Source organism: Antrostomus carolinensis, unplaced genomic scaffold (genome assembly GCF_000700745.2).
Source record: "Antrostomus carolinensis isolate BGI_N321 unplaced genomic scaffold, ASM70074v2 scaffold5787, whole genome shotgun sequence".
NCBI classification, from domain to species: Eukaryota; Metazoa; Chordata; class Aves; order Caprimulgiformes; family Caprimulgidae; genus Antrostomus; species Antrostomus carolinensis.
In genome coordinates, this window is record NW_010325225.1 from 1 (window position 1) to 11,860 (window position 11,860).

At 41.2% G+C, this 11,860-nt stretch overlaps 2 protein-coding genes across 2 annotated transcripts in view; one reads left to right on the forward strand and one right to left on the reverse strand.

The window, feature by feature from the left end:
• Window positions 1-541: 541 nt before the first annotated feature.
• LOC104527408 (integrator complex subunit 10) lies at window positions 542-10,494 on the forward strand (the record flags this gene model as incomplete). The annotated part of the gene is made up of 7 exons (XM_029085740.1): window positions 542-694; window positions 1,821-1,929; window positions 2,307-2,386; window positions 2,876-3,038; window positions 4,102-4,195; window positions 8,156-8,233; window positions 10,115-10,494. Coding segments are annotated over 7 exons (834 nt in total), but the record flags the coding sequence as incomplete, so codon positions are not given.
• A 910-nt stretch (window positions 10,495-11,404) lies between these two features.
• Window positions 11,405-11,860, reverse strand: part of HGSNAT (heparan-alpha-glucosaminide N-acetyltransferase) — a gene marked incomplete at its 5' end in the record, with an annotated part of 9,636 nt that continues 9,180 nt past the window's right edge. The window contains one exon of the mRNA XM_010171127.2: window positions 11,405-11,819. Coding sequence (XP_010169429.2) covers window positions 11,638-11,819 — 182 coding nt within the window. The remainder of the gene's footprint in view (window positions 11,820-11,860) is intronic.

An 11,860-nucleotide genomic window follows, 5' to 3' on the forward strand; every position in this document is an offset into this window, starting at 1 on the left:
TATATATATATATGGTGTTGTGGAAGAAAAGTGCATTTTTATTTATCTGTTGGTGCATTCTATTGGAACACAATCAGAGAAAAGAATTTTCAAACAGCAGGAGATTTTAACGTGTCTCAGTTAAAATTTATCATTCTCCTCAGAAATGAGGCTGACTGTACTCATTCCAAATGCCGTCTATAGAACAACACTTGTTCCTTTATATTTTTCCTTTGAGGATCTTTTATTTTTGCCATTTTTGCTCGTAATGTTTAACTCTGAAGAGCATGATTATTTCAGTTGTAAATACGACTTTGTAAACAGGCTTTTTAAAGCAGAATTCTGTTTGTCTTCTCACTGTCTTGCAAGTGGTCAGTCCACACTCCTGTACACAGCACATCACTGGAGAGTGTTCTGCTAGATTAAATTTTTGAAGCCCTGTTACCTGGACACGCTCTGTTTTGAAACCTTTCTGGAAAGGAATTTTTATTTCTATCTTTCTACCTGTTGTATACAGAAGACTGTAACACTGTCTTTATTATCTTTTTTTTTTTTTTTAAAGGGGCAGTACAAAAAAGCAATTAGCAGCCTACATCACTTGGCAGCTCTTCAGGGCTCTCATTCTCCACAGCAAATTACAGGACAAGGATCACTAGAAAATCAGAGAGCGCTAATCCAGTTAGCAACATGCCACTTTGCCCTTGGAGAGTATCGGGTACGTACAGCGTTCCGCACTCTGGTCCTTCTCCATCTGGCCTTGTGGTTCCCGCTTGTCTTCTTCCTCTGAATTTCCCATTAGCCTGCTTTCAGCAGGGTATCGAGCGTAAGCCAGGGTCTGCTGAAAAACCCACGCTTCACAGCGAGAGGAATTGCACTTGCTGGCACATTAACTGACTGGCCATTAGCATCTCTTGCATAGCCTGCTTGGTAGTTATGATATGGGGGGGTTAGTTACGGTTTTCCATAACTACAAGTGTTTGAGTTGTCTGCAAATGTAGCCTTAAATTTGATTTCCTTAACTTTATTGAAACAGTTTTAAATATTGAGGGAAAATTCTTAGGTATAGGCTTCATGTGGCAGAGGAAAGAAAAGGTTTATTGAAAAGAACTTTCTGTGATCATCTTAGAAAAGAATTGTTTATCAACTGACAGTATAAGAGACTCCAGAACAATATTGTTTGACCTGACCTCTGGACTTGCTTTACCTTCACAATATATATTTTGTGTTTTTAATATTACAGGAGTGCATGGTGGTCCGAGGTCAGTCAGTGTCAGCACTAATAATAAAGGCTAGATGTCTTAGGATCTAACGTCATCCCAGTACTACTGGACAAGCCTTTTTGTCCCTTGCAGTTTACTACTGTTTCCTTGGAAATGTGATAATACATCCCCATAGACCTCTTACTGTCTCTAGGAAATAGCATTAAAAATTCATTGCACTTGCATCATGCTGTCAGATTGCCATTTTCTTTTCTATTTTTACCATGGACAGAACAAGCTTTTAAAAACTATTCTAAGGATCCATTTGAAAACTTAATCCTTCAAAATAAAATAGTTTTTGATTGCAGTTGTATTGATCTTAGGCTCTTGACATGAAGAATGCCAATGCATATTTTTTCACATTTAAAATGACTTACGTAGGCTCGCAGAGATTAATGACAGCTACATCTTTTTGCTCAGACAAATTAAGTTATGCATTAAGTCCACTCAAGTTCTAGCAGAGAATTTTGTGATTGCTTTTTTCTTTTGTGATGTCTGAAATTTTTAATCGTTATTAACATATTTGAATTTGAAGAACTTTAATTTAGACTTAGCATTATCATGTCTTTCTTCTTTTTATAGCAAACATGTGAAAAAGTGCTTGATCTCATGTGCTGTATTTTACTTCCAATACAAGAAGGAGGTAAAGTGCAAGAGGAGCAACCTAAAGTGAAGTCTAAATTCAGGAAAGGTACGGAGTTGCTACCATCCCAAACTCAGTGTCAGCTCAATTTAGTTCATGCATTTTGGTTGAGTGTATAATTCTTCTATTTTTGTATTATGAAAAGGGAGGAAGTTCTTTATCCATTCTTGGTTTTGTGCATGGTTTTCCTGCTGGTACCTGTTAAAGTATATAGGTGACAAAGCCCTGCTATCAGAAAAGAGAAATGAAGAAAAAAATTTAAAATGTGGAACTTCATGTTTTTAATCATTTGTAATTTACCTTCAAAGTTTTCCTCCCTACCTGAGAATGGGCAATTGTAGATTCATTTTGTTCCATTCTAATTTCTCTCAAACTTAGCTAATGTTGAGACGCCTAAAGAAGTGTATGATACTGTTCTGTTGCAGGGTCTGATTTGAAGCTTTGGCCATGTACCAGTAGAGCTATCATGCCTTACTGTCTTCATCTATTGTTAGCTTGTTTCAAGGTAAGCTACTGTTAAGGCTTCAAATTCTTTTGTGTCTCTTAGGCCTAGTTTATGTATCTGGGGTCCTGAAACTGCATGACCTTATCCCAGTGGTGTGACTAGGTGTGAAGGGCTGTTCCTCAAGTGCTTCTCACCTAAATGGGTTTGTGGAGGGTCTTTTTTTTGTGGAGGGGAGAGTGTGTTACTGGAGTGGGATTTGTTCTCTCTCTTTTTATTGTCTAATTTGTTTTAGTTTGGGGCAGAGGAGACAGAATTAATTTCAAAATATTTTTGTCTGTATGCAGACTTCCCTTACAGGTCAGTGGAGAGAATTTGGTATTTTGTTTGGAAATTTCCAACCTATTTTAAATGTATATATTAGGGCAGAATGAAGTATGCTCCTAAAGAACTTATTTTGTATTTGTACAGATATAGGTGAGATTAATCCCATATATTTATAAAAGCAACATGTGTTTCCTGATTGTTTCAATGTCAGTTTTTTCCTTGAAGCTCAGAGCTTTCACGGACAGCAGAGATGATATGGCGCTGGGCCACGTAGTTGTTCTGCTTCAGCATGAGTGGCCGAGGGGTGAGAACTTGTTCCTGAAAGCCATCAACAAAATCTGCCAACAAGGAAACTTCCAGTATGAGAATTTTTTCAACTATGTCACAAGTATCCTTTCTCTAACTGAGAGTGTCTTTCACATCCACAACTGTGTGCTGGGGTGTTGAAAAAGCTGTTAGATAGCTCCAGCAGCTCTCTCCGTGAATCATATTCTGTATTTATTTCCATACCGTGCAAGCCTCTTGTAATAGGTGTGAGTGCTCAGTGGACTATACCTGTGCCTGCTGCCACCTGTCATGGCACTTGAGAGTACCCTGAAGTACGCTGCAGTTGCATTGCCGTTCAGGAAAAGAGCAGCAGCTTAGGCTGCTCGTGCAAACGATGGCAGTGTTTTCAGTAAGATATACAGGGCATTGTGCTGCATGGTTGTTAGCAAAAGCAGTACCTGTGCTTCAGAGAGATGAATGATTTTGGCTATTGTTTATGAAATGCTTGGTGTGGGTAGGATTTTTGGGTTGAGTAAGATAACGAGCTATGTCAAAATTCATGCAAAGCACGTATGATTTCTGTATTCAGGTATCTGACGTATTTTTTGACCAGCATACATGTACATGGACAGTTTAGTGTTTAACCTAAATGGACATCCAGCCATGGTCTCCAGGAAGCAAGGGGTCTAACTCCTATCTGAGACAACTAAAAAAGCTCTGCCGTTAAAGGAAGGGGGGAAAACAAAAGTAGGAAAGCCAAATAAGGGACCAAATTAGAAAGCTAAAAAGGGTGGTACATGCCACTGTGGTGGCGTTTCCTTCAGTCCCAGCCTCAGTATGCACTGCTTTGATAGCCTGCAATGCAGGAAAAGGAAATAAAAGCAACCAGGGAATTCCTCTGGAGAGATGAGCTTTCTTTACCTCTGTCTGACTTTACCTATGAAGAAATTAAGAAAGAAAAGAAATTGACCAATGTGTGTGTTTTGCACTTTAAAAAGCTATTTCTTATGAATCTGTGGAGGATTAGGAATACATGCTGTGATCCTTATCACTTTTAAGAATGAGTTACTTCAACTGCTGTCCACTTGGACTGTCCTTTCAGCAGTGTGGCTTCAGATGTGAGGGATAAGAAGGAATGTTCTCTGTCATTTTTTCCTTACTCAAATCTTTAATGTTTTCTTCAGATATTGATATGTTGGAGGAATTTGCTTATTTAAGAACACAGGAAGGAGGGAAAATTCACCTGGAACTGCTGCCAAATCAAGCAATGTTGATCAAGTAAGGATAAAAAAGCATTCACTGTTTTCTTTGGAGGAAAAAAAAAAAGGGAGTATGTTCTGGTTGTCTTTGCTTTCATGTAATCTTCTGGATAGTCAGTTTGATATGTCTTTGAGTTTAAATTTAAGGAGTTGGCTAAGGAGTTCAGACAAGGCCATGAGTTTCTGACTGTCCTGCTGATCTGTGAATTCTTTTTGTTTTGGTGGTTTTTTTTCAACTTTAAACTGCTTGTACTTGCATTTGCTTTAGAATGGTTCATATTCAAGTGATTACAGTATTGCTTTTTCAATCAGACACTTGCATTTTGCAGGAATTCTTTAAATAATTAGGCATGAGTGCAAGGTGTTGTTAATAATTTTGCTGAACAGTAATGCTGAACAGAAAGAACTGTTTGTTGGAAACAAAGTTATGAAAGACCACTGAATGATGAAAAACTCGGGTATGAAACATAAATTTAATTACAGTCCAGGTAAACTCTAGTAACCTTTCTGTCAGAACTAGCAGGTCATCTCTTGCTATGTAACGAACAAGCTTACTCTGCTTAGCTTATTACGAGATGCTGAAGGAAATTAATAATTTGGATTAACTTCCTAGGTGTTCTTAGTTTTGAGTCAAGACTGAACAAGTATCTGCTGCAGGTTTTTAGTGGCAGAATGTTTTGGAATATCCAGGTCGTTCATTAGAACTTCTGGTATTTTGCTTTATAAGAGGGAGACTGCTAAAGTTTGTTGAAATTCCATTTTGGGTCATTGTATTCTGGCTATTCACTAACTAGAAATGGGCTAAAGTTTTCCAAAAATGGAAGCCTAATATTAGACTACTGGATCCAAGTCTGGACTAGTGAATAGATTTTCCACAGCTCTAGGTAAACAACAGAAAAATAAGATACTAGGTGTAATTAAATAAAAGAAAAACAAGACATACAAATGCTTAATTATGTGACAGATAATTTTATCTTTCAAGCTCTAGATTTTCAAACTCTTACTCTTGCTTTATCTCAGTGCTTGTAACCAGCTGTATGGAAACAAGAATCAGGGTATGCTGTACTACAGGGTATGATGTTAAGTAATAAGCTTTGCTGGTGAGAGGGCTTAGCACTGAAGACCACACCTGGTAACTTCTTAGCTGCTATCTCAAGTTATTTGCAGTAGTTCAGCGCTATTTCTCTGCATCATGGCTTTTATTTTGACTGGTGTGGTAGCTGTTACTTACTGTTCTGACCCCACGAGTCAGGAAGTAGGCAGTGAGCAGTGTTTCTCGCAAGACAAATCTCTCTTCGACCTCCTTTTGACCAGTGTTAAGTTTCCTGAATGACGGTAATGCTGTAGAAGAGAGGTCCATTTCTTTGTGATTATTGAACCAAAATGGTCAAATATCCCGTGCTGGATAAAGCTGGAAGAGCCGTGTACAGTGTCTTTTGTGTGCTGAGATGTGTAGGACTCAAACTACTTCATCAGAGAGCTGATGGGAGGGAGAGTTCAGGGTGTAGTCCACTAATCGGAGATGTCTTCTCCCCTGGTATCCCAGATACTTTTCTAGCTGGACTGGCTGTGAGGCTCAGGGATGGTGTCACCCAGCAGTGTTGACCCCAACAGCATTGGTTAGCTCATGACCTCCCTCAGCTTAGGTTTTAGATAAAGTGCACGAGCACGGCCCTGTTTGCTGGGACAACGGTTGTTTGGCTCAAAATCTGCAGACTGGCTTTCATCTTTTAAAAGTATCACCAGTTGTGGTTGTATGAGCTGCTGCACCATCCTCCCAGTAATTATCAGAGGCAGCTCAGATACCAGTCAGTCATGCACAGGAAGACTCTGTGAGTTTGCCACAGCAGCCCAAAGACGAAGTAGTTGCTCCTTTGCCTGATCTTTCCTCAGCCTGAATGTATGTAGCAATCCTGCATCTTAATTGATGGGAAATGTATTACAGATATTATATGGTTTTTGTAAGGACAGCTTTTTGTTTCGTGACTTACAGGACATTTTCTCCCCAGGTGAATTCCACATCCTTCCTCTAGTACATTTCCTCAGTACCTTACACTTTATAGGAAATTATATTCATTCTTCTGAACTTAGAAAAGCAAACTGCAGTGTGGTTTTCAAAAGCTGGAGTAAGATCTTGGTAGCCTGCAGATGTATAATCAGGTCCTGCAAAATATACATAGAGCTTGTAAGCTTTCCCTTTGCCCGTGTCCATTGTGGGAATATGAAGGTCCATGGTCTTGGTTTTAACTGGTGATACAGACAGCTCATTCTGTTTGCAGAGTCAGCAAGACTTCTATGATGAGCTCTGGATTCAACCACTAAGTGGCTTGTCTAGAATTAAGTTTAAAAGCAAGTTTCATAGTTTTACTGATTATGTGTGTCAGTAGTGGCAGTGTTAGCTAGTGAGGCTAAAGAGGAAAAGAACAACATGCAAAAAATGACTGATTAATACCATGTCCCTCCTTTTGATAAGTCTTACTGTAATTAGTCTAATTTTAGCCTACCAAACTGTGTAAACCTGATGTGAAAGCTGTTGAGTGTTCTGCCTCTACTCACATTCCCATGACATCTGCCCTTGGGAACAGAGGAGGAAAAGCTCAGTTGGTTTGAAGTGAAACAAAGTACCTTGAAAGTGGGATTTTTATTCTGAGTGTGCACTTGCGTATATTTAGTTCTGACTGCAGATCTTGCAAACAGCAATGAAGTGGCACAGAATGCCTTTTGCAAACATCTGCCACTCTGAGACCAATAACTTCTTGCTGTTCCTTTGTATTTTCTGTTCTCCAAGCCCATTTTTGCAAGTACTGGACTCATTCATGCCCAGAACTCTTGAAAAATTATCTCATTTGATTGAATAACTCTTGTGAATATTTTATTTCAGGTTATTGTAGATGTATTGTAGAGTGTTTCTTTACTACTAAAATGTCCTGTCTTTATTTGACATTTATAAGCATAGCTCTCCATCCATATTCATTAATAAATTATAGATACTAACCAAAATGCCCAGCTGTGAGATCTGAAGGGAGGCACCCAACTCGATATTATAAGTATGTAAGTGTGAGTCTTGCTTCTCTGCTCCTTTCTTAGCGTCTATGGGGTGAACAATGCACTTGGCACTTGGGGGCCTAAAAAGATTCAGGTCACATTTTGAAAGACTTATGTTAAGAAACTAAACCTGTTCTCTATATACCAAATTTCTCATTTCTTCTTAGGTGGGGCATTGGATTTGCTCTAGGCTGGACATGTGAGGTCATTATCTTGCGTTATAGATAGCACACGGAGATAAGGACGTCACAGAGAAGACAGACTTTCAGCTGAGACACCTTTTGGTGGCTAGTTCATGTGGCCCTGGTCATAAATGGGACATTGCTCTGAGCAAGCATTTGTGCTCTGACGTTGTGCTGTCCTCTAACAGCCATTTTTGTAGCAGTTTGAGTTGGAAAAGGTGAAAAGGGCCACGCGTGGGCTAATGAAAAGATACTTGGGCAACCTGTAACAAACACTGTCACGCACTGAACTTGGCCGATACCCGCTGTGCATGCACCCGGCTTGGGCTCAGCAGCAAATCCCTGAACTCCCAGTCGCGGGCTCTCGGGGTTCACTGGTGCCAGCTCTGCGGGGCTGCTGCGGTGCCTGCCGTGCTCCTCCGAGTACATTTTTGACTGACACGCTTCCTGGAAATGCTAGGACAGTTCATCATCCCACAACTGTGACACCTAGCACTGTCCTTTCTCCTGGTGTAACTGTCCAGAAATATGTGCAGATATTTAGACCACAGTTGCAGAACAGCCTGGCAATGAAATCTGGGGATATTTGCATGTTTGATGCTGTTAGGGTCCCGCACCCTTCGGCTGCTCGGTGGTCATATCGCTGTGTGATCTCAGCCTAGCTCTTCGTTGCTCTTCTCTGGAGTTGTTTTGCACCGGAGGGGGAGTTGGTGTGTGGGTGTTTGAATGCTGCTATTTGCTGTTTTTTAAAGGACTTCTAGCCCTCCCATGGGGTTACAAAAGCAGGAATTCATACCTGTGCTACAGCCCAGCATACAGACTGCTGACAGGTACCAAGTGGAAAAACCCTGCTCATAGTGTGCTGTGTTTTGTCAACATGTTTTACTGCCCATGGTTTTCAGCAATTTGTTACTCAGTATTTATCTTTTTTTTTTCTCCATTTGTGCCCACATTGCCTGGCAAACCATGTTGTTCTATTATAACATTTATTTTCCTTTTTCCCATAAGTTGCCAGTATCCGTGTCCTTTCAGTTTTAATAATCACTGTTGAATTTAAACAAAAATGTAGAAAACCTGCAAAATTATCCCGATGTTCAGTCATGTAGTAGCAGGAGTTATAACCCTTTCTTTCCAAGATACTGGTTACTGGATCCATTTGTAGCTACTTTTTCATTTAAGTTGTTCTGAATTCTGTTGTCTGTTTTCCAGGTGTGACATGACACACATCTCCAAAAGCGCAGCTGGCTTGCTCAGTAGCTATAGGTTGCATATTCTCCTTTAGGTTGTCACTGACCATAGCATTCAGCTGCCAGCAGTGTTTTAAGACAGTAAAGATGGAAAACGGGGCTTATCCAATAACCTCTGAATATGGGGGAGTGTTTTCCGTGCACTTTTGCTTCACTCAGCCTAGCTCATCAATGAATTGCCCAGTGGTCTCCAGGCCAGTCTCTTCTTTGCCTCTTCCACGTATGACAGAGGTCTCTACTGTTTTAACAGAGAAGTCTTTTCTCAGATGCTGGACTCGGTGCTTTAAGTGAAGGAGGGGTGGTATTGTCAGTGAGGGTAATTCCCAGACTTGTCCCTTTCTCGTTTCCAGCATCTCTCCATTGGCATAGGTGCACTCACCCTTTATTTTTCAATTTCCTTTCTGCCTTTCAGCGTGCTTGCTGGGTTTGGTCCAGCTCTTCCCTTCTTACCCAGGGCTCAGGACTACTCTCAACGTTAGCATTATGCTTTTCTCTTCAAGTTAATTTATGCTGCTCCTTGAGTAGTGTTAAGACTCTCATTTCAGGGCATATCTTTTGCTTCCCTTCCCAAGTAGGGCTTGCAGGTAAATGTTACCAAGTCTTGATCTTACTTACCCAGTTCTGGACCAGTGCAAGTAAAGTGTAGTGCTTTGGCACTGCAGAACATTGTTTTAAGGACAAGATTTAGGTATTGAGTGCTACAGGCCAGCGTGAGGACAAAGAACTGTTCATAAGAACAGCCTTTGACAGGGCAACATCCCAAGAGTTTCCCCAGCCAGTATCACTTCAGCTTGCTCAGTAGCTGGACCTTTGTTCTCTTTGAACACAAGTCCTGAACTTCTGCACAGAATAAATGTAATCCCTGCCTGGTGCTTAGTATCTCTACAAGAGCTGGCTTCTCATGCAGACTCACAGCCTGGCTTGATTTGCGCTTTGTGTTGGCCTGTGAAGTGTCCACTGCACCTTTCATCCAAGAGTTATCAGTGCCCACAGGATTACATAGCTCCTTCCTGCACTTTGCTACTGGTACCAGATGCCCTCTGCTCTTTATGGTGGCAGCCATCTGTCCCCTTCCTCCAGAGAAAGCTGGTTTATCTTTTCACTCTTTTTTTTCAACCCCAACCATTTATAGAAGTGACTACAAGGAGGAAGTGGCCTGAGCAGCAAAGGTAGAAAAAAAAAAAACCCAACAATTCCTTTCCCCATACAAGCTGGGTTAAAAGAACAGATTTTCCTGTTAGCCAGAACAGCAGCATAGTTTCCACCTCCCCAACAATCATAATCAAAGCAGTGAAAGCAAAGACTTTGGGACTTCTAAAAAAAAGGCTATTTGTCTCTCCTTATATAAACTTGAGTGTGGACAGAGGATACACAGTAAGTGACATGCAGTACCTTTTCAATGACTGCAGTGCACCAAATAGCCCTTATTTGATTTTTGTCTGTCTCTTTCCTTCATGGCTCAAGGCACCATACCGTTACCCGGGGTATAACTAAAGGAGTGAAAGAAGATTTCCGCCTGGCCATGGAGCGCCAGGTCTCGCGCTGTGGGGAAAATCTCATGGTGGTCTTGCATAGGTTCTGCATCAATGAGAAAATACTGCTGCTCCAGACTCTGGCTTGAATGGACTGGATCGTGATGCAGTGGAGAGAGGGGAAGGCTCTCAAGTTGTATGAACAGCAGTGGGGCAGTGGAAAATCACCTGTCCAGAGAGTCAAAGGAGTTCCCTATGAGTTACAGTTTCTGCAGTATACAAACACTACTCAGTGTTTGTTTACTGCTTAGTTTTCTTATGTGGGTAGATCAAACTTTATAAATAAAACTTTGTTTAAGAAATTCTCTGTCATGTCCTATTTGTTTTGGGGTTTTTTCCATAGCATTATACTGTAGTTCTTCCTGTCTTTATACATACAAAGAGAACATAGCAGGTTATTTTGGGCTTTTTATTAGCAGTAGTTTGGAAATCACAGCATGAGTGAATTTCCTGAGTTTCCAAAAACTATTACCTTACTTTGAACTGGTCTGCTCTCTCTTCTTTTTTGGCTGAATTGTACCTGTATTGCTGGTTTTCAGATTCAGGGCCCTTACCTAAATCCATTTATAAAGAGGATTGCTTTGATCAAACTTTGGTAATATCCAAGTGATTATACAAGGTCAACAGAAACTGTCCTTTTTGCACTCTTAGAGTGTAGCATGTGAAACTCAGACCTCACCCATGCTAGAGGGACGTAACAGAAAGACCCAGAACACGCACAGATGGGCTGCTGAGCCTGTAGGAGCAGCACGCTGATTAATAAGCCCACAGAAGAGATCTTTGGCAGCAGTCTTCAGCAGATCCTAAACCTCAGGTTTTGATCCAAGACCACACTTGAGGAACACAATGAAGAAGGATCAGTTGAGTCCCCACTTTCCACAGCACGCTGTAAGGGTGCCCCTGAGCTTTCCCAGAGTCGCTGCACCACCCACCCAAGCGCAGTGCTGAAGATGCTGCCAGTGCTCCCGAGTCACAACCATGGCCGAGTTAAATGTGTGCCAGTAGCCAGAGTGGCGCAGGCGTGCGGCAGGTGCCAGGGTATATACAAACCCCAGACCACGTGAGTTAGGGGCTGCCTTGTCAGATGCAACAACAGTTACCACAGTCCCATTCTGATACCCCCTTGCAGCTCCTTCCATAAGCACCATCAGGCTGTCTCTGCCCAACTGTCGCAGTATGTTCAGTTTCTCTACGTGAAGGAGGGAGATCAGTAAAATATTTACAAAATACAGAAAACAGAGCAACCGCAGCAGACTAGTAAGTTTTTGCTAAATAGGAAAACACTTTCCCTTAAGTCACATAAAAATCTTGATGACAGCTTCCATGGCACTGTAAACTTGAACTAGCATCCCTTTTTAGTAACGCAGCCTAGCGTGAGTGGCAGTGTTTCAGGCGAATGCACCTTACGCACTTGCCCCACCAGAATCTAGGCCTGCTACACCCTGACCACCTCTATCAGATTTTCCAGAATATCCTTCTCCTGTAAAGTAAATACGATATTATGACCCAAAGCGTTGTCGCAGTGAGGTTCTGAGTCAGATGCTCTGCGTGGGATTGACTGTCTTGCATCTTCCACTTAAAAGGAAAATAGTTTTCAAAGACTTCATGTCCAATGTAGACCAGGATTGAGTTCATTCCTGAAAGTAAGCACAGGTCATATCATCTGAAAGAGCAGGAA